At 38.2% G+C, this 23,672-nt stretch overlaps 1 protein-coding gene across 2 annotated transcripts; it reads left to right on the top strand.

Moving 5' to 3' along the window:
- Positions 1 to 265: 265 nt before the first annotated feature.
- Positions 266 to 21,927, top strand: LOC117293000 (ATP-sensitive inward rectifier potassium channel 12-like). Of its 2 annotated transcripts, none has more exons than XM_033775200.1 (3): positions 266 to 475; positions 14,300 to 16,107; positions 21,250 to 21,927. In XM_033775200.1, the coding sequence occupies exon 2, from the start codon at positions 14,530 to 14,532 to the stop codon at positions 16,099 to 16,101; it is 1,572 nt and encodes a 523-aa protein (XP_033631091.1). In that variant the 5' UTR covers positions 266 to 475; positions 14,300 to 14,529; the 3' UTR covers positions 16,102 to 16,107; positions 21,250 to 21,927. The 2 variants fall into 2 exon arrangements, with proteins under 2 accessions (XP_033631091.1, XP_033631093.1); XM_033775202.1 differs by lacking the exon at positions 21,250 to 21,927 and adding an exon at positions 16,462 to 17,193.
- The last annotated feature ends 1,745 nt before the right edge of the window (positions 21,928 to 23,672 follow it).

Raw genomic sequence — 23,672 nt, 5'->3', positions numbered from 1 at the left:
AACTGCTTGAATTTGAGTCCCAAGTCTTAACACTGAAAATACGAATCCCCTCATTAGTTTGAAGCCTGTTCTAATAATTTACAAATCAACATTATGTTTTGTCAGTTCCCATTCTCACCGCAATTTCCGCCCCTCATTTTTTACAACAATACACCCCTTTGGTGTGATGTAGATCAGTCCAAGTCAGTCCTCTCTCTACTATCTACTACTCTGCATGCGGTGTGTGGATTTTGTTTCATCAATGGAAATTCACTGATGAGGCACGTGTGTACATTGGGATTGGGATCTCCCATGCGTTTTATTGTGTGGTTTGGTGACACACACACTAACGAAATAGTGCATTGTGTTGTTGGCGCGAGTTATTGTTCTATGCAATGGGAATGATCATGAAACAGTGATTTACGTGTGTTAGAGATCTGGATATTGAACCGATTTCCTGCCTAAATATATTCTTCTTCAACCTAGAGGAGTAGAGGTGAGTTTATTTATAAGTGATACGTTCGTGTTTCAGTGTATATGATCAAACCATAGTTGCGATCCGCCGTCGGGAGGAGGGTTATCGCAACTATTTTACTATACTACAGAACAACTGAATTGGTTCTGAACGGAGAGCGTGACCAGTTTACTCATCGACTGCTGACCCCACAACCTAAAATTTAAGCTGCATCGGTGTAGCGTACACCGGTGCCCGGTGGTATTCATTCGTTCGTTCTCATTGTCCTGTTCCTGTCTATGTGTTTGATTTCTCTTCCATAGGGGCTCAAAGGTCAAATTGAGTTTGGCGACCCACTCATTTATTGTCCAATATGGATAGAGTCCTCTATTAATTTATAATTACCATTTGTAAACAAATTACAAAAACAATAAACCTAGCAATCATGTTAAAATGCCGTTCTGAACATGATAAAAACAAGATAGTTGCGATAACGTAACCTCAACATGATAAAAACAAGATAGTTGCGATAACGTAACCCTCCTCCGTTATCACAACTAAAAACATGATTACCAATGGGTAATCAAGTGCAATTTTTGTCAAAAACGGCCTGTATGTTTTTGTATAGAGATAGAGAATTTTCAATTAATTCCTGAATTTTTATAATTCAATCACAACAGCATCAACAAATTCCTCTTGTTGGAATCTTACAAACATGACAGACCCATTTTGTTATTCAACGATTATATCGTGCTTCAAATCAAAGATAAATCAATTGACCTTACTTACAGTTACATTTTTACTTTTATTGTATAATGCGCTTGAGGTAGAGAGACTAGAGACAGTGCATTTTTGTCATGCGGACTCTATTTACTAGAAAACGAGTCATGAAGAGTACACCTCTAAACTCAAATAGACCTTGGTTTGACCATTGAGTATGGTCTGACCCCTCTTATAATGTTTGTAATGAGATCGTTGATCACATGCTTGTTTCAATCATGGCGGAAACTTCCTTCCTCCTTGTAAAAATACATCAAAATAAATATGGCACTAGCAGCATTGGGAACCTCCGTTTCCTGCCCAGATACTACTGTCATATTTTTGCTCTTGATAACAACTTTATAATGGTACATGTACATTGAACAAGGAGCTACACATGATAAAGTTTCCCTATCGGAGCTTCAACCCTGGCACCACTACACTGGAACTACTTCTAAAAACTACCTTTTATAGTTTCCAGAAGTACACGTTGTCACAATATCTCTAAATATTAATCAATCGTCATCAGTCAAGTCACCACACCAGTGGACTAAAATGGAGTAAGGAAAAGTACTGTAGTGGATGGTTGTATTTGTTGCAGTTACACATGTGTAATACAACTACCACTAGCTAGGTAAGGTACATAATGGTCTACAACTGATTGTGTGGCTAAAGCCTTGTTCCCATTGGCCTTTTTTTTGCCAAAGTACCCTGAATTTTCAGTAGAATGACATATTTAAGTCCAAAGGGGATCGCATGATAACCTGACCTCACTGTCACCTTACCGTGACCGTGATGTAAAACTTAAGGGCCAAAAGAGGCTGCAGAAAAATGAGAAGACTTAAAGTCAGCCATGGTAGATTTCCAATGAGAGAAGCTCTGTGAAACGCTATGCAAACTTCGCGGAATATAAGTCCAGGTGAGAGCGCACGATAGAACTACACGTACACCAAACAGCAGCATGGCTAAACTGTTTTCATAAAATGTGCTCCGATGACTATAGTACAGCCATACAGATGGTAAAGCCAACATGGTGGGCTACAATAGCATAGTGAACACTTAGAAATGTACAGTGTATGTGGAAGAACATAATTGCAACATGGTATCGTGTTCATGTGAAACATAGTACTGCTATCAAAAAAAATATATTAACTTGCAAATTTGACACCTTGCACAAATGTCACATGCAGTGACTGTACATTAGTCACATTCACACATTTGGGAGTCAAATTACACAGTAAAAAGTACAGCTGCATCAACTTAAATGTCTATAACAAGCCTAAATCAATATAAAAATGTGTTCAATGTATTTGAAGGACATTGGGGATTGGCTGAAAACTTTACATCAAAAGCGCCTAGATTATACATACAAATGTCACTCTGGGAAATTGTGTTTTGATGTTGAACTTTGCTGTTGATTTGATTGTATCTTCTTTTGAACGGAAACAACTACTTTTCATTAAATCTTGTAATATTAAAGCACGGTTTAAAGGCAGTGGACACTATTGGAAATTTAAACCCCAATTGATTTGTCTTTATAGCACTCATTAAAAGTTGGTTCTGATTGTTGTGTCCTTGTCAAGCACTTGCATGTAGCTATTATGGCGACATCATTATCAGGGGAGACCATTAATAGCAAGTGAGGTTGTCTAGCTTGGGTATGTGGGGCGAAGTCTGACCATGATGACCTTAATTAATGGACAATATACACAGAGTAAAATTAGTCTACTAATACAAGATTTCTTGTTTTGTAGGCGGAAAAAATGCACCTGCGTCACTGAGTGGAAACTGAAATCACAACCTTCCAATGAACCGATCCGGCCTGTCAATCAAACTGTGCGCATTCACCCATTTGACCAATCACAGCAATGATTGTGGTCGGACAAACTCGGTCATGCGTGCGCGTATATTTGGCACGTGCTGCAGAATCGTGCAGAATGTCATTGGGAGTGCTCGAACACGTTACTTGCTCACGTGCGCGGTGGGTGGAGCTTAGTGGAAAGCCGGAACGGTCCATAGCAAAAAACAACAACACTTCTAATAGTAATAACCACAATAGGGCCCAATTTCATAGCACTGCTGTCAGAAAAAAAAATTGCTAAGGTGTAAACAATTTAGTGTAGCGCGTTCACCATGGATTTGTATTGTTAGTTGTTGCGTCATTCAATTTAGTGCAGCAAGCACTGGATTGTTAAGCAAGCCTTATGTGTGTGCTTACGGGTAAGCAGCGCTATGAAATAGAAATCGTACAGCAAGCACAAAATTGTCTGTATAGGTAGGTGTGTATGAAATTAGGACCTAGTCAACTTTTATGTTTTTTAGAGAAAATATAAGATCTGGTAGTCATTTTTCAGTCTACGATATTTCTTTCATGAATTACAGTCAAAGCCAAGAAATAGCACTTGAATACACCCCACCATCATCATCACCAATTTTTTTGCTCCACGGTCTAAGTGAGCAGTGATATCTCAAAATGTTTTTTTTTTTTTTTTTCAATATTAAACGTGGACCATGTTATTTTATGACACTTTTCTTTTGATTTCACCAACCTTGGTTCAAGTTTACACAAACACCAAAATCCCATAAAATTCATGCATCGACAACCTTTCGTCCAGGCTCCAATATGCTTTAAAATAAACCATGTAAGAAAAATAGAGAAGAGAGGGTCCTTTCTGTATGAATAAACATACCAGTGTTTATATTACGGTATGGGTCATTAAACACATCAGTGTTTTTTGGGGTTTTTTTTAACAGTAACTAGATTGGGGGGGGGGGAAATAACATAAAACTGTTTACGGATCAGAGCCATATTTTTTCATAATATTGTCAACCAGCGAATGATTTCCATTGTACAGCAGAGCAAAAATGCCCCCAAAAAATGTATCAATTGCTACTCAAAAATCACACGTTGATACTCAATGTTAGCATTCAGTGTGCACAAAAGAAGTTCTTGCTTAAGCAAAATTGCTGGACGAAATTGTCCCCTGTCAACGTTTATAAAATGCTGTTCACTGACAAAGGAATTGTGTCAAGTGTGCAGTGGATTTTTAGGACTAGGATAAACCCTACGCTAACTGAAAAGAATGACCAGAGGTCAAGGACCACAACAAAATAAACCAAATGGAATACTTGGCTGAGTGTAAAATTTTACTGAAACATTTTCCTGGTTTCACGCTTCTCATGAAACTTAAAACAGTACACCAGGCAGTGTACCAGGCAGTGTAAAAATTCATTATAGGAATGAAATGCAATAAAATATATTTTGGATGCACAGCTTATATCGTTATGGTATGGTATTTATTTCCTCAATAGAAGGAAGTCATGTGAGCCAGTTATGTGAGCTAGATTAATGGAAACCAATCTGATTTATTAATACTATTAAGTTGATTACGATGGTTCCCTTTCAAGCTATAGTAGGAATACAGAGTTTACCAACTGGCAACAACATAGTAATAGAAACCAGTCATCTTGCCCCCTGGCAAAAAGTCGCCCCTTAGCAAAGTCTCCCCGAGCAAAGTCTCCCCCTTTTTTTCATGTACTTTTTTTTATTATTTTTTTTTAAACAACACCCAAAGAAAAACAATCTGGAATATGTTACTCAAGGTAATGTTTGTGGCATACCGTCTTACCGTCTAAGAAAAATTTTAACTTTTTAAAATATTTATTTAAGGATTTTGTAAGTGAAAGTTGTGCTGCCCCATGAAATCATGTTAGGGGCTGGGGCAACTTTGCTGATTCAATAAAAGATGGATCATTAAAAAAAAACTGTAAATAAAATAAATATGGGGACCTGCATAAAAAGATTGTTACAAACTGAAACTGTTGTCATTTATCATAAGATGAAGAGCTTTTTCTCTTGTGGTTTATTAGCCTACTAAAAAAGAGCTGTGAAAATGTTATCCGTCTGGATTGTTGGATTGTTGGAAGGAAACTTTGGGGCAAACACTGCACTTACAGCAGGCCTGAGACTTTGGAAACATAGTTTTTGCCTTGGTGCTCCTTGAAATAGCTTATAATTTCCTGAAAGAGGTGCCCATCAAATTAAAGGCAAAGTATCCTTTGGGAATCTGAGAAACATTTCTCAGATTGAAATGTTTTTGAATCACTCTCTCTAAAACCACACTACTTTAAAAGGAAGCATTTATATTTATTTACTTATTTATTTATTTATCTTAATCCTTAACATTATCAATAGCTGCAGTGCTTCTTACCTCGTAAGTTGTATCATGGTTACTTGTTCGCAGTAATGAACTATAGAGAGCTGCTGATAGTATAAAACATTGTGAGAAACGGCTCCCTCTGAAATAATGTAGGTTTTGAGAAAGAAATTTTCCACAAATTTGATTTCGAGACCTCAGAATTAGATTTTGAGGTCTCAAAATCAAGCATCTGAAAGCATACAACTTCTTGTTACAAGGGTGTTCTTTCTTCCATTATTTTCTTGCAACTTCGACGAACAATTGAGCTCAAATTTTCACAGGTTTGTTATTTTGTGCATATGTTGAGATACACCAAGTGAGAAGACTGGTCTTTGTCAATAACCAAATGTGTCCAGTGGCATTAAGAAGGAAAAACTACCTTGCCCTTACAAGAAGTATTTTGTACTTGGTCTTGAAAACTATGGTGAAAATGTCACATTGAAGATTTTGATTGAGCAGTGACAGAAGAATGTACCTGTAAATTGCTTTAATGCTGTGCTTAATTATCCGTATCTTTAAAGACAATAGGAACTTAACGCCGGCAGGCGTAAGTACTCGTCCTTGTAACAACTGATGGGTGCCGCGTAATATTTTCTGGCATTTTGTTCTTCATGTTTTTTGCTGACGCGGCACATGATTAACAGTATACTGCTGTGAGTCTCCCATTAGGGCGCCTTTACTTTGTGACTACATTCCCCAGTTTGATTATTTACATCCGAGACTTTGAACAAGATATCAATATAAACCACAAGGGAAACTGACTGAGTAAATTTTGAACAGATTTTTGGGGTTGAACAAAGAATTGACTAGAGTGGGATTCGAACCAACGACCTCCGGATTAACGTGCCGGTGCTCTACTAACTGAGCTGTCTACTGGCACCCACTGAACAAAGATATTGACAAAATAGGGACACCGCCAACATGAGGCTAGATAGCTCAGTTGGTAGCTCGCCGGCACGTTAATCTTGAGGTCGTTGGTTCGAATCCCACTCTAGTCAATTCTTTGTTCAACCCCAAAAATCACGTTTAAAAAGATGGTACAATATCGGTGTATTTGGGAAGATATTTTCTCAAGTTAGGGGTTTTAGAGGATGTCAGATCGTGTTGGGACAGCATGGGTTTTTGGATGAGTATTATTGACCCATTTCCAATGGCACACCGACACTGTTCTCCCCTTGCTTTCCTGTTGTCAAAAGGTACCCCAACAGAATCGACTCCCAAAATAGGGGCATTGGTAGATGCTCGTTGGTAGACGCACATTGTGCGGAGGTGCGTTCTGCGTTGTGCATGGGGACAATGTTTGGAATCTTTATCTGCTATGTTCTCAATCTCAAATGTGAACAAATGCCTTCTCTCTCTCTAAATTGTGTTTGCTTCTTGTAGCCTTGACCTCAAAGTTGGCAATTTTGTCATTGTGTTGGGTGAGTTTTCAATAAATTGCTTCTGTAAGATCATAAATTTGCAGTTTTTCCAATCCTGTAGTTTTCAAGAAACAGGTACATGTAGGTCATTGTGAATTTTGTTTCATTCAGTCACAATTATTATGGAAGGTCAAAGAGATCTGTCCATATCATCAAAAATTTCAAAATTAGATTTGAGATGAAAAACCTGAAAGTCACCATGTATGCCTTTAAGGTGTGTCATGATGTTTTGTACAATGCAAAACATACATTAAAAGGGAGAGAAATTTACACAGGTCTTGAAAGACACTGAAGTACATAGGGAAGACAATCACCTCCGCACTCTCTGTTCTTGGTCTCCAACTCCCTAGACATGTTTTAATAGAGATATTCCCTTCTCCCTATGGAGGTAACCTTATAGAGGTGACCTCATCTAGCATCTTGAGGTGAGTTGGAGGAACAATACATGTACATGTATCAGGTATATTTTACATCTCGCCTCCATCTTGGTCTTGTTCCTGTAGCTGCTATGAATAATGTTGAGAATATACAGTTAGTTACAATATGGGGGCCAGCCTTTTTTTCTTCATTAAAGTCTCAGTTTGAAGGTTTGAAGGGTTTTCTCCTAAGCACGTTTCGTGGGGCTGATACTATCCCCCCCCCCCAAAAGCCAAAACCAAAACTCACATTTAATCTTAGTTTTCATCACAGATTTGAGATAAAGTTCTCAAAAAACATCATAAATTAATTTAGAATGCTACAGATTGCACAGTTGAGCTTTTAAAACCAAATACCTTCTTCATGATTTTGTTCAATTTAGCATGATTCGGCCAAACTTGCAAAATTTTGCTCCAAAATACCTTGCGAGAACATTAATTTGTATAAAAGACAACAGAAGTTAATATGCTTCATGTAGGTATGGAGGGATTATAAGAACAATATGTATTTAGGACAACGCTGAGAGAAAACCAAATTAAAAAAAATGTTTTAGCTCTGGTTTTCGAAAAAAAAAAATGTTGTAGATTCGCCCACCGGAAAAGTTTGGCAGACACGCTCAATATTTACGCACTTGCCACTTCCGGCAACCCCTTTTTTTTCAGTGCACTAATGCTTTTTGGCAGAGCCTTCATGTGGATGATAACAAGGTCATTTTCAAATTGTGGGATATTTGCTGGCACCATTAAGCATACATTGTACACTCTGAATCTTCAAAATGTGTGTAATGACTGCAGTATTCGCAAACACTTACTATGCTCCATTAACGCCACCCACATATGTATGGAGTCTTTGATGTTTTGATCAAGTTACGCGACAGGTTTTAACTTGAGTGTTTGGAAACGAAATGAGTTCTTTCATGGGAATAATTTTCTACTGATAACTTTTGTCATAAATGTTTTGCATTACAAGGGGTGATAGAACAGAAGCACAGTCTTGGGCATTGTAGAATTTTGTACGAATGTTCTGGTACCAGATCCAACATTCAAAATCATGTAAGATTTTTAACTAAAAGCCACAAAAAACACCTTTGAAATGTAGTTTTTTTTGTGCTTTTTTTTGCTGCAAGCTGAAAAAGCAAATCAAACTTTTCAAATCAGGAGGGGATCAGGTTGGCTCAGTTGTTTCTTTCACCTCCGTGGGCACCGGTTCGAATCCCACCTTACACCTGAGCCTTGCACTTGAATTAGGTTTGAGTCCCTATCTGATTGCATTAGCTCTCTCTGTTTGGATTTTCCTCCCCCATCTAAATCTGAACATTTCTTCTTGTTTCCTATTCATTATGTTATTGGCGCTTATGCTGCTAGATACATGTAGTAAAATAAAATAAATCGAGGCTCTAGAACCAATTTAACATGATCCCATTTTGGTTTGAAATGATTGAGCTTGGCAGAGAAGAGCTCATCAGAGATCATGAAAATGATGGTGGCTTACACATAATCAAAATGTGTAAAGGTCTGTGTGTTGTCAAAAAAAAATTCACCCATAAACGTGCGTCTTTTCACATTCAGAGCGAAATAGATGCAATGAACAAATAATTTGAAGTGTCAGGTATTGATTATTTCCTCAGATGGAGAAATAGATCTTGACATGTCTCGCAGTGTCCTTCTCTTTTTTTTTGTCCCCTCCTCCTGGTCAAATGAATTGTCTGAGGGTCCTTGGGAAAGTGAAGAGTGTGGTAGAATTGATCAGACTGATTGGTCAATGTGGAATGGGAATATGTCTGAGATCTTAGAGGAGCGAAGAACTCATCCAAGGCATAAATAATTAAAGCCACTGGACACCTTTGGCAATTGTCAAAGACCACTGTTCTCACTTGGTGTATCCCAACATGCATAAAATAACAAATCTGTTAAAATATTTGGACTCAATTGGTCATCAAAGTTACAAGAGAATAATGAAAGAAAAAAAACCCTTGTTGCAAAATTCATGTACTTGTAAGTGCTTAAAAAAGGCTTCACAGGCCTGAAGTCTTTTAACATTTGAGTGAGTAATTACCTCTTTCTCAAAAACTACATTACTTCACAATGTTTTATACTATCAAAATCTTTCCATTGCTCATTAACGAGTAAGTTTTTGTACCAACAATTATTTTGAGTAATTACCATATAGAGCAAAGACCAGTAATTACCAAGTGTCCAGTGCCTTTAAAGAGACTACACCACTTTTGTTCTTGGAACGATATGTTCATTCAATTAGACAAGTTCAATTTTTTACTATTATAGCTCACATTATTATTTATCAGGCATGATATTTTTCCCACTTGAATCTGGTTTCAGATTTTTCTGCCCAAGGGAAAATGAGAAGGGCAGGCCCTTTTACTCCATCCTAACATGTTTATTTATTTACTGTACAAGGACCAAATTATTATATCTTTTTAAAACAAACTGCTCCCTTCATTACAAGATATTGCTTGTAACTTTATCAGTGACTTGCCAGCAGGACCAGTTTAGGGTGTTGTTGATCTATAGTCCGCCAGCTTTTCACTAATTAAATAGAGATGCTTTTAAAGACTGAACTTGCCAGCCAGACCACTTGGAGAGTTTTGACTAGTCCTCTGGTGTTTTCACTTGGCTAGCGGACCACTGTTAACTCTTTCACTACTGCGAGTCGCCAACAGTGGACCACTGCTTGGGAGAACGCTGCTATCCAAAATGACTTGTGGTATAAATGCTTTTAAGCAGGTCATGGCCCCAGTTTCAGCCCTTTGGCAAGTTTTTCTCAAATATTGAAATGAATTCTTTGAGCCTGATAATGCTACATGTATTAGGTTGAAAACAAGACGCCATTACAATTTCATTGACTGTCAAAAACCTTGTTCTTTTAATCTCCCCTCAAAACAAAGTTTTCAATAGAAATACTCCAGCTTCAACTCAAATTAATCTGCTCACAACATACCAATGGTAAGATTCTAACATTGCCTTATAAATTAGACTGGGATCAATAAAAAAATTCACTTTAGTTTATAGCCACTTAAATCAAACCCAAACTAGGAGTACTCTATGAAAAATAAAGTATTTTATGTTTGTTTGCAAATTATACATAAATATTCACCGATTATAATAGCTGGACTCGGTATCAGCGGACAAATTTTTCCCATTGCCCTGGCAGGAGCACTGGAGAAATGTACTTGAAATATGGCCATTAGCAATGCATCCCAGTCCATTACACAGCGTTATTAACAGCATGGGGTATAGTTTCCATTCTATGTTCCTTATTTCTTGTCCGTCAATGGTGAGGCTGTGGAGAGTAGATTACTCTAGATTTCAAAACCGCCGTGGGAGCAGAAACCTCCCCCCCCCCTTCCCAGTTAGTGTCGCAACCTCTCGGACTCCATGCTCTTATCGTTCGATGGTCGTCGGACTGGGCAGAGGCTTGTTTGGATAGTTTGGTTTTCAGATTTGTTTGTGTGACGTCTTTTGCCGCAGGCCCAACGCCATTACAGGCTTACAACATAACAAGTACAATCCATTCTCCGGCGCTTTTTATGTCAGGAGAATGATGAGATATTCATCATCTATAACTTACTACCGTTTGTACACTTTTGTGGTTTGATAATTGTGCAATTTTAAAATAATGTGCAATTCACATAAGTGGAAATGTGAAAGCAATGAACATTCTTATAATGTACAATACAATTCAGTTCAATTCAATATTTTATTAGTCATGTCAATATTAGTTTCAATAAAAATTTATCAAAAATACATAAAGCCACATTCAGGGAACGATTTTATTTATAAATGCAGTTTTGCATAGCAAAATATTTAGATTAAAGTTTTGTGCTCGCTGAATGCTGACATTGAGTAGCACATGATTTTTGAGTATGTATTAACTGATACATTTTGTGTAGCATTTTGTATTTTAGACATTTATTCCAGTATTGAAACTGGTCACCGACATTATGACGCACCGCTCTGTAAAAAGTTTCAAAAACTATTCATACTGTGTAATAAATTGTATAGAGAAGAGACAGATTGCCAAGTTTTATGTGTACATTTTATGCGGGTACACTTGTCATGTACATAAATGTTTGGTTTCTGAATAATTCAATGCTACCAGTGCTTTTCTGTTCTTCTGTGCTTCTATTTAGTGATAGTACAGAATGGTGATTATTTTTTTTGTAATTTAAATTTATTACCATTTGGTAATTAACTCCTTGAATACCGTGTAAGCTGCTTTCATACAATGCTAATGACTAGTTTTTGTACAGTTAAACTCAAAACATCTGTCAGTTACCTCAATGCAAATTTCATTTTCAAACTGCTGTATATTTTGTATAATTAATATTTGTTAAACCCTTTTATACTGATGAGTGATACAGATTGCATAATTAGTGTTTTCCTGAGCCCTGTTGGTTTTAACCCACAGGCCTGATTCGGTGGGGATTCGAACCCATAACCTGCGCCAGTCCAGAGTAGGTAGTCCATTTTTCCTACAGGACTCGGGGGGGGGGGGGGGCACAGAGTATGCAGTGATTATCACGTGTTAGTAAAAAGAGTATGCAATTTTAAGTATCATTCGTTATATCAGAATAAATACATCTATTTTAGTTTCAAACAAACAAAACCCTTTCACTGGCGTCTCCGAAGCAAATTTAACATCTATTCAACTGTTGCGGTTCCTGCTGCTAAAATTAGGATTCAAGCTGCCTCTAGCCACCAAGCAACCTCAGTGGTCTAGTGGTAAAAAGTCTAGTCTAGTGGCAAAGGTCATTGGTTCAATTCCCACCTGAGTGATATGCCTAGGTGGATAACAAAATTATATTCTGGGAAAATACTGAGTATACAGTGCTTTACGCACATCAGTGTCTAGGTAAAACCAAATAATTTTCCTTAAATATAGGATGCAAATTTAGCATCTTTTAAAGGAATATTACAGAATTGGTTTTGCTAACAAAACAAATTGCTGGCAGTGTAAGCACTTTATTTAATCCACCATATACATAAACTGACAAACCTGTAGAAGTTTGAGATTGAAAAACCAATTACACATTTTGCATGACAGTGATGCAAACAAAAAAATGAATAAAACACTCACTGAGCGATAAACTCCAAACACAAAGTTAAGTTATTTATTTCTCATCAAGTATGACATTTCAGGCAGAAATATTTCAAGCGATGTTTTCAACTATCATCACCATTAGTTTATGTAAATCTGTGTTCTTCACGATTTCGTTTTCATACCAATTCTGAAATGTTCCTTTAAAGGCAGTGGACACTATTGGTAATTGTCAAAGACTAGCCTTCACATTTGGTGTATCTCAACATATACATAAAATAACAAACCTGTCAAAATTTGAGCTCAATTGGTCATCGAAACTTGCGAGATAATAATGAAAGAAAAAAACACCCTTGTCACACGAAGTTGTGTGCGTTTGGATGGATGATTTCGAGACCTCAAGTTCTAAACCTGAGGTCTCGAAATCAAATTCGTGGAAAATTACTTCTTTCTCGAAAACTATGGCACTTCAGAGGGTGCCGTTTCTCACAATGTTTTATACCATCAACCTCTCCCCATTACTCGTCACCAAGAAAGGTTTTATGCTAATAATTATTTTGAGTAATCACCAATAGTGTCCACTGCCTTTAAACAAAAATCCTGCAAGACATCAAATATTCAAAAGTACAGCAGTTTAATTATAATTTAGTCGGCGACTGCTTGAAACGCACTTCCCCCCAATCCCACTTGTACCAAGATATGACGGTGATGCACGTTCACACCTGCTTACATCCCAACCGGCGGAATCTTAAATTCAGAAGAGGCTCACTTTACAATGCAGGCCTTCCTCTTTTTCATTTCTTATTAATCTGTGAGTCTCAGAGTTTTCCGCGGTGGGTTCCCGAGACCTGTCAAGTACTCTTAACCAGGATGTCAACATGTTGCCGTTCATTATAGATCGACTTGTGTTGAGTTTCGTGAATTGAATTTTATTGGGAATGTGAGAGCATTAATCCCTGGACTATTGTGTTGGGTATTGTTGAGGGATCAACTGCTGATATCTGGCCTTGTAAGATGGAGCTTTCTATACAGGTGCCTTGTTGAATAATTAACGAGGAAATGAAGAACTTAAAGCTGGGGGTAATTGATACCGTTTTTGTCATCGTTATGCTGATAATTAACAGACATAATTTCAAGGAAAGACACAATAAAAGTCACTTGTGAAGGTTTTGAGCTGAATACAAAAGTGTCAACTTTTTGAGAAAACATCAATGAAACTGTCAGAGTATTTACAAAAGAATTTTAATTGGAAAGGTGGTAGTGGGAAAACAACCCTCAGAGGTACAATGTACGAGTCAATACATGGTTTCTTTGATTCAAATATTTTAGGGTGAACAATTTACCATATTTACCAAACCACTACTTTAAAGGGAATCCTTTCTCAGAAACCAGGAAATGTATCTACATTTTTCAGTAGATTTTTTAATAATGCCCAAGAACAAAGAACCTGCAAACCAGTGAATCGTATCGGGTTGGCTGTGGCTTAGCCTTCTTATAATGAATTGTAGAGTTTTTTTGTAAAGTACATGTATGTACATGTAGTCATATTCTCAGCTTAAGCTCCAAGATTTCTGATACATAGCTACAGTGTCTTTACACCCCAAATCTGTTTTTAAATCTTCAAATCGGGTTTGTTTTTTTTAAGGTAATTTTGGAATTTGTGAATTTTCACTTTTCAAGGTTGTGTATGCTTGCATTACGGATTGTGGATTTTAAATTGAATCAACTTCATAGCCTAGATAATGTGTTAATGTGAGTGTTATATGGAATGTGGAGATTCTCACTGAAAGTTCATGTGTAATGCATCCACTTAAAAGATACAATGTGCAGTACATTGTAGAATGACATGCATAACAACATGAGACACACGCATTGTATAGAATGTAACACAGTCAATTTGATGTGGATCTAGCAGTTGTTTTCAAGAGGTGAGCTTCTAACTCTTCTGCATTCCACTGAAGTTTCACTTGTCACCGTTTGAAGATTAACCCTCTTTTACCTTTCAAATCCTACAGGTCCCGTACCTTAGACGGAGGGTTCTCTCTACTGGAAATCTCAAGGTGTACCATTGAACTGTGAGGTTGGAAAGACAAACCACCCTGGAGGGAGCTGACCAGAGTGTTGATTCATTTCTCAGGTGTAATCGTTCGGTTTGATTTGTTCATCGTTGAGTAATATTGGATGTTATAGAAAATCAAATACTGTCGGCCGGAGTGAGAAGGATTATGAGGTTGATCCTCCAACCATGCAGAATGAGGAGAATGTGAATATGCTGGAAGAGAAAAACGGGAGTAAGGATGAGCGACGAGCAAGCAACATCAGCGACTCATCGGAGAGTGCGTACAGCAGCAATGGCATTGCGGCCAACCTGCCCAACCATCATGAGAGGAAAGTGTCGGTCCGGTCGTACCGGCTGCGGCGGAAGATACGCAAACGCAAACAGATGCAGCGGCTGGTCGGCAAGGATGGCGTGTGTAACGTCGAGCATACGCACGTCAAGAATCTGGGGATACGACTCATGTCCGATATGTTCACAACGCTGGTGGACCTACGTTGGCGGTACAACCTTACCGTGTTCACTTTAGCGTATGTGCTAAGTTGGTTTCTTTTTAGCGTGTTGTGGATTCTTATCGCAGTTACTCATGGCGATTTGTACTATCAGACCACGAACATGACAGACCCTGATAGAGAACCTTGTGTGGAGAACGTCGCCACCTTCACCGGGGCTTTTCTTTTCTCGTTGGAAACGCAAACAACCATTGGATACGGTGGTCGGAGTGTCACCGAAGCATGCCCTCACGCAATTATGGTTGTCGTCATCCAATCGGTCATTAGTTGTTTAATTGACGCCGTTATGATCGGATGCATTTTCGCTAAGATTGCACGCCCGAAAAAGCGTGCAGCAACGCTGAAGTTCAGTCGCAATGCTGTAATAGCCCAGCGAGATGGGCAACTTTGCTTCATGTTTCGGGTGGGCGACATCCGGAACTCACATCTCTTTGAAGCCCACCTAAGGACGTACCTTATTAGACCACGTGTGACTGCCGAAGGCGAGATCATTCCATTGCACTCATTCAACATGGATTTAGATTATGATACGGGAGAAGATCGTATTTTTCTTGTGTGGCCGATCATCGTTACACACAAAATTGATGAAAACAGCCCTTTGTATGAATACAATGCAAGGCAATTAGAAAATGCAGACTTTGAGATCGTTGTCATCCTGGAAGGGATTGTTGAACAGACCGGACTCACAACTCAGGCGAGAACTTCGTACAGCCCATCGGAGATAATGTGGGGTTACCGGTTCAGCAGCTCGGTAGTTGTCTTGCACAGCGAAAATGATAAACAGTACGACATAGATTACTCTAAGTTTGATCAGATCTACCAGGTACCGGATACACCGCGTTTCAGTCCCAAGGAGTTGGACCTGTTGGACAGGAAAGCAGCCGCGGCAGCCGCCCCAAGCGAGCCTCTTGAAAACCTCCGAGACTTCATCCTCAAGGTGATGCGGGAATCCAAGATAGAGGAGCTCGAGAAGGAGCAACAGGACTTAGACAGCCGCAATCGACTCTACAACCGCAGGGTTGAAGCCCTGAATTCGCGAGATAAAACTCGTTATAAGAGTCGGAGCAGTGAGCATCTCTCCGTCAATCGGTACGTTGGGAAGAACACCTTCCCACTGGTGACCACCAAGAGTGAATCCATGGACAGGATGCTTCATGTGGATGATGAGGACAACCACTCTAGGCGTAGTGCTGGACGTAATTGCAGCGATGGAAATGTCAGTCCAGTGTCCAGGGAATCACATGTATGACACCTGGTAAGTACTCTGGAACTCATGGTTTTTTTTGTATTTTTGTTGGGAATTGCCAACTCTTCAATCGCAAATGAATTTGAACCTGTAGGGATCTTGGTATTCTGTGAATAACACTCGGCTGATTGTAAACTGTGTTTGAACCTTCTCTACAATTACACGAATTTAGCAGAAAGTGGATAAAGCAGCTCTATGATATTGTAGCTCTGGAAATACATGAAGGTTGTATAATTTTGAACCTGATGCAAAGCTTTTCTGGGAAAAACTTTTTCCAATAAAAGAAAAAGAAGATATATACTGAATGTATGTAATCTCTAATATTTGTTTTGCGGTAACACCATGTGTGTATCTACTTGCCAGGTAGAGATCTCACAATTTCATCAAAACACCAAACAAGGTACGAATGAAAACATTGTTGATAATTATTCGCTTGACGTGCAGTCTGTCATTGGTGGGAAACCAAATCTCCAGTTACTTATTCAACATTCTACACACGATGCATGAGAGTGCATCACTTCATTGCACGCAGAGGAAACCACTTATGTTAACTGGTTGCCTGATTTATACTAATTGTTTCCCTTAGAGGGACCAGTGAGGCTGCATGAACTATTTATCAGACTGTGTATTTGGTGATAAATTGCAGCACTGTAACATTTGTGAAATATTTCACTGACCTACTTGTACAAGTAAGAAAATTGCGGACAACAAATTCTTTCTCAGGTCAAAATATTGTTTTTCCTTTACAAACGAGACAACAAGTATGAACATTGTACATGTAGGGCATACATTGTATGAATGGGTAAGAAATTCAAACTTTTTTCTTCTCAGAATATAAGAACTCTGATAAGATAACATAAAATGAAATTCCATCGACCTTCATGTACCTGGATTTTAGTTCAGACGAATACCGTAAACACAAAATTTATTTTGTTCGTCTTAATAGTAGAAATGTGATTGATGTCTAGAGCAAACCTCTAAGCCTTTGCATACCACACTAAACATGAATATTGTTTGGCAAAGTGATTGACCTTATTGAAGCTTACCTGTCGTTCCGCTCTTCGGTTTCCTTAAGTTCTGTTTCTTTATAAAAATTATTTCTTTGCAAGCCTAGTACCAGAATGTGTACTTCTTTTTAAAAAGATTTTTTGTATCGTCATTGAACCATCCCTAATGTCAGAATTTCTGATTGATAGGCATTAAAAGTTCACTCGCAACTAATGTTTGTCATATTAAGTCATTGTGTAAAAACCATGTTTTTGGGAGGTCGAGAGAGGGCACATCTTTAAACTTGTACAGCTGTTATTTTATACTCTTGAATGTTAAGTTGTACAATATGGCACAAATGTAAAGTTGCCTCTTATGACCAGTGTAGCACCACACCTGTCTGAAAGGCCTTATACAAGGTCACTCTTTTTGTAAACAAAGGTTACATCATGGTCTAACAGAAAGGGAATTGAAAAACCAAGAAGTTGTATTATACATTGAATTATATAATTGATTACCATAGTCCTTAAATAGAAGATAAATTTAGCCTCTGACAAAGATCGCTCTGCGATGGACCGAAACGTCTGGCCATTTAAAGCTATTGGACACTTTCGGTAAACAGTATTGTCCAAAGGCCCACACTTCATGTATCACAACTTATATATATATATATATAAAATAACAAACCTGTGAAAATTTAGGCTCAATTGGTCATCGGAGTCGTGAGAAAATAATGGGGAAACCCACCCTTGTTTCCGCACCTTTCGCCGTGTCATGACATGTGTTTAAAATAAATCTGTAATTCTCGATATCGAAAATTTATATTGTTTTAATGTTTTCTCAAAAAGTAAAGCATTTCATGTAATAATATTTCAAGAGAAGTCTTTCACCATTACCTTCTGTAAACCCTGTAAGTTATTTATAAATCTGTGAACTTTTTTTTCTTTTTTCTGTTTTGAAAGTGTCCTATGGCTTTAAGAACTAATTTCTTTCCAAGATAAAAAGACAGAGACATCAGCATGAAAATTGGAAAGAAATTTGTACTTGGTGCATGACCGCATCAGTAAACAAAAATGCACTCCAACCAAAACCTTCTGAAATGCTCAGAACAAAACTGCCCCCATCAATTTTCACCCGTCAGACCACACAGGTCCAATGATTGAGAACTCAGTAAGTAGCACACTGCATGCCCTCCGATGTACGATCAAGACCCCAGGTACATTAATCACGACAATCCATCTTTAACGCTATCACTAAGCCATCCGCTTGATGTAATGACGTGATAATTATCCTTGAGTATTCCCCCCTGTCAATGCAGTCGCAGATATTAACGGGATATGCTGAGAAGTAAAGACAACAAAAATACCTCCTTCCCTGCAAACCTCCCCCCCCCCCTCCTTCACCACAAATCTAATTGATTCCCTTTCGTTTTTTTGTCTTATGCCTTCCATGCACCGTTGACCTGTTTTACTCCAGTATCCAAGTAATTGAATGGGCAACACAATTATTCCGCTTGTTGTTTATCCACCGTGCTAAATACACATTCTTTTTCTCGGATCGAAAACAATATTGTTTTAAAAAAAAAACAAGCTCAGATGACGCTTGAGAGCAATGTTTTGTTTTGGGTTTTTTTTTTTTTTTACAATGAGAAATATTGATATATTCTCACAATCTGTGATTGGCAGATTGGGTTGACAGATTTTAGCGCTGCGGTGATTTGGGCAATGTTGTTTCCAGATAAATGTAAGCTGAGAAACGAAGGAACCTTCATTGATTTCAGAATAATGACTATTTGATTGAAGGAGAGCACATAAATGCAAAGGTTTTTGATCCAACTTTAGGCTGTTGGGAGTAATTTTTAACAAGGCTTGAATTCATGGGGAAAATCCATAAGACCGCTTTGCTTCTTGTAGATCAAAATTTCCACCTGACTAGAACTATTTTGTACAAGACCAGCGGAAATGAGAAACAAACACAGATTTTCTAATTATTTATACAACAAACTATTTATATTTGGATTTAGCTCTAAAGCAGACAAAACAGTATTTGTCACAGTTTTAGCACAATCAAAGTCAACATTTGAACATCAAGTTGTTTTTTATTTTTAAGACAGAACACAGTAAGGTATTATTATTTGATTGAAATATACCATCCTGAGTTTACTGGCCTGGTGATGAAATCACTGGCCTCACTTGGTTGTAGCCTTTTTAAAATCCAGACCTTCTGGTCCATGGTCAGGGTACCCCATAGAAAACATTAATTCATGAATTCAGTCTCATGCAACCCTGATACTTCACGGAGGCAACAGAGGCAATTGCCTCCATGCCCCCTGGTCATTGCCTTGATGACCCTTGAAATTCTCCAGTTGAAATTTTAATTTCCTTCAATAGGCAACAACGTTCTCCTGATGCAAACCAAGCCAAAGCTAGCGAATCAGTGAGGCCAATTAGCGTGAATCGAACTCCGATATATTTGGACCGATTAACACGTTTGTTTTTACACAAAAAGAGAAAACATTCCAAAGACGTTGTTTCAAAACAAGATGCTTACAGTATTTAGCGAAAAGAAATAGAAGGATGATGATCGTAAGCAGCTTGGCCAAACTAGGTTTTTGAAGGATATTGTGGGGGATGGGAATTTGATGATGAAGCCTGTCGCAAGAGGATTTTGAAGGATTTGAATTATTACTCTGATTGAGGAAATAGAAGGATTAGGGTGCTTAAGATGTACATGTCCATAGGACAGGAACTTAGTACAGTATCTTAGTTGTACTTAGGAAAACCAGGAGGATGAAAGCCCAGTTCATACTTCCTGCGAATGCGATTGCGATGTGAATTTTGATGTCACAACTCACAAATTCTCAACAAATGGGCCTAACTGCTGCAGAACATTTGCTGCGAAAAACAGCCATGTGAAGTCTAAAATGGCTTTGCATTCTCAGAAAGTCTGAACTGGGCTTTAGAAAGAGTTGGGTCCAAAGTATAGTCCGTTCTTCTTTGGTCATTATTTATCCAGCAGACCCGTGATTCATTCTCGGCCCCATCCACACCACGTCGTTGATACAAATTTGTTTTCTAAGGATGTTTTCGCAAACAAATTAATTTACCCGAACCACTTTGGACGTCTGCAAGGTCTTGCCCACCAGCTGTTGATTAAGCTGATTTCATCCCAGTAAACGGAGATTGTAAAAAAATCCAAATCCCTGACGTCAGATTGCGCTTGTTTACCGCGCTCTTAATCACTTTGCGTGGATCGAGTCAAAATGAGGAAATGAAGAGTAGGAGAAGATAAATTGAGATGTAAATAAGAACGAGCCTAAGATGTTGAGCTGGCGTTCATGCAGACGATGATCTTTTTTGAATGGTGGTTTAAGACTAGGGTCATAATTTTCACAAATGATAGTGGCAGAGCTATTTGTAAATATATTACCCTTACTTTCTTTTTCCTTTTTTTTATAGACTCTGTAATTATACATAGGCTGTTATTTTCGCTACATATATTTTTTACAACTGAGATATTGAAATGTGTTGACTAAAACTGAAGATGAAATTAAGATTTTTTGACAGCTTGCAATTTTGCATGGTTGTTTGGGGGGAGGGGGGGGGGAGGGCTAGGTTGAATGGATGTTTACCTAAATGACAGTCTTTCACTTGCGGTATTAATTTTCTGGCCCCTACCTAATGTACATACATGTACACACAGGCACGGCAGGTACACACAACTTTTTCATTAGATCTGTATGTAGAAAATAAATAATTACTTTCTGTTTTAGGTGCAAACAATAAGTGACAGTCTTAGAATGACAAACAGGGCCATAGGAGCGAGGCCGGTGATTTTAACGTCCAGGAAAAGTTACCTCAGGACCTGACTTGTCCTGTGGTTCTATTTTTTATTTATTTTTTAACTAAATAGCAATCTCTATGTTGATACAAATGCTTGCTATGAAAATGTATCTCACTTTGCTTTTGGTTTTTGAAACGATTTCGGATTCGGTATTCAGTTATCTCCCAAATTTGAGCCTCAAACAAGGGCAATACATATTAAGCTCACACTCCCATTTCACTCAAAATTCTCCGAGTCCACCTCAGCGGCAAACTCGAGTGGAAAGCTTCGTTGTGTTTCTGCCTGCATTTTGTAAACAAACTTTCATCATTCTTCCCCCAGAATTCTACAGTCAGTTACGTCAGGTCCCCTTGAGTGAGTGTATCGCGCAGGGACCCATCAACTCAGCAAACATTGGTAAAACATACTTGTAAAAGAACAAGGGGTTGGCTGACAAGCCTTTTATTTGCTCGATGGATTTAAACTTCAGAACCTGAGGATGGTCTCTTGGCCTTTGTTGTCAATGCTCCCTGACCCAACCCCCACCATAACCCCCATGCTGGCTTCTTTATCCTTCTTGAATAATCCTTGTACAGTTATACACAGATCCATGGAAACCTTTTTAGGGATTAGGATTGTGAAGGAAGGGTACCAGACCGCCTACAAAGCAACCTACTGAATAAATACATTCAGAATCTTGATGTTTATGTAGAATGATGCTAAAGAAGTAATAATAGTGTAGCCAGAGGGGTGTCTGGGTGTCTTTTTTTGACAACCTATGTTGGACACCTCGTTTTATCTGTCATCAATATTGTAAGTGAACAATATGGACTCCCAGTTTTTAAGTTTCCATCAAATTTGGACACCCTTAGTTTTACCAAATCCTGGCTTAAACCTTAATTGGAGAAGAACTTGAAATTTCATCTAGACCAGCAGGATGTTGTTATTGAATTTTCAGGACTGTTCGTTTTTATACAATGTCCCCTCTGAATAATTATATTTACTGTGTACAGGCCTGGAATTTCGTCTTTGAAGTAAAATGTTTGTTGAAAAGAGCAAGGCCATTTTCATTTTGCAAAGGGCACTTCCATTAGAAAATCTTAAAGCCAATTGACAACATTTGAAGGGCACCAAGGCCAAGACCAGTGGCACATGAGGTCATGGCCTCCTTGGACTGCGTGTTATTTCAGGCCTGCATACATCATCGGATCTGTCGGGTATGATAACAAGAGTAATGAAGTTAATGGCCTGACTTTTCAACCCTAGCAGAGTTTTTTTGTTGCCGCACGTTTTGACCCTACCGCAGAGTTTACAGGAAAGACTCAGCTATGGTCGAAACGTCGGGCCTGTTATCTTTTTATTGCATTTGTACCATGTAGGCCTATCCTTGGTTGGTAAGCAGTTCGCAACAGCTACATGTAATTCTATTTTCTAAAGAACTAATCAAGAGGACGCTTGCTCTAAAGTTATTCATTGTGAGATAATTAAACACGTTGGGTCTTGCACTCCAGCTGGTCCTGAGACAAAGACTTTAGTTGAAGAGGAGACAAATGCCAGGAGTGTAGGACATCCAAATTGGCTTCTTGACATTTGGATCCGCCCAGGTGCTCAAGGTGGCAATTATAATATAAAGTTTACCAAGTCACCATGCACATCTTGAATGTCAAGATAAGTACTTTGGCCTAAAACTTTCCCAGGACTGTGATATGTAAAGATTTTCCCAAAAGATATTGGCTCAAAAATTTCTTGAAAGATATTCTGACCACTAAAAGTGAAGAACGAGTTATGTACAAAATCCAAATTTCAGGTTTGGCCAATCCTTCAGGTCTATAAGCTTTGATGACCATTTTATTATTACAATGCAAATAATTGTCTTGTGGCTCTGAGTAATTTACATTTACATGTTTGCTGGGATAGACAAACAAAAGTTTTATCGGGTGATAAGAAGGGTTAAGTAAAGTCGGTCGCAGGGTGTGAAGATGACTGGAAAAAGTATCTTTATTTAAAAACAAACACAGCTGCAGAAAAAACAAGATGGAAGAAGAAAACATGAAGAAGAGATAATGAAAACGCTAGCTCAGTTGTAGAGTTTTTAGTCACTGCAGCAATATGGCAGTTTGTGGTTTCGCAGCGTGATGAATGCACCACATGTGGCTTGAATTAATTTGAAAAGGTTGTGGAAATGCACAAGAAGTCTTAAAGGAACACGTTGCCTTGGATTGGACGAGTTCTATAAAAAGCGTTTGTAACCATTTTTTATAAAATGCACATGGTTGGAAAGATGTTTTAAAAGTAGAATACAGTGATCCACACAAATTTGCCTTAAAATTTTTGACTCCCATAAATAGCCAACCGTGTTTGTTCGCGTAAAAGGAAAACCGTGCAAGGAAAACCGTAAAACCGTGCAAGGAAAACCGTAAAAGGAAAACCGTGCAATTGTGAGTGATACTTGTGTGGATCATTATATTATACTATAAAACATCTGTCTAACCAATGCATTTCATAACAACTCGTCCGATCCAAGGCAACGTGTTCCTTTAAAGGTGCGGATGTCTGCAAAGAGTTCTTTTTCACCTTTTGGGATTTCTTAAGACGTCAAATTTAACCTTGAAATGTTGTTGTAGCAGTTCTTATTAATTTTTCATTGGGAAGTATGTCTTAGGCTGAGATCGTTCTGTCAGATGGTAAAATGATTTGTGACATTTATTTTGCCTTTTCTCCGAATTGGTATTTTTTGGCTTGTTCTTAGAAAGCTCTCACACTTC

The sequence above is a fragment of the Asterias rubens genome, chromosome 7 (genome assembly GCF_902459465.1).
Source record: "Asterias rubens chromosome 7, eAstRub1.3, whole genome shotgun sequence".
Taxonomy (NCBI): domain Eukaryota; kingdom Metazoa; phylum Echinodermata; class Asteroidea; order Forcipulatida; family Asteriidae; genus Asterias; species Asterias rubens.
Note: the sequence above shows the minus strand (reverse complement) of the source record. Positions and strands in the feature narration are given on the sequence as shown.

Coding starts and splice junctions, on each gene's coding strand:
- LOC117293000 (XM_033775200.1), top strand. CDS start 14,530: ATGCAGAATGAGGAGAATGTGAATATGCTGGAAGAGAAAAACGGGAGT.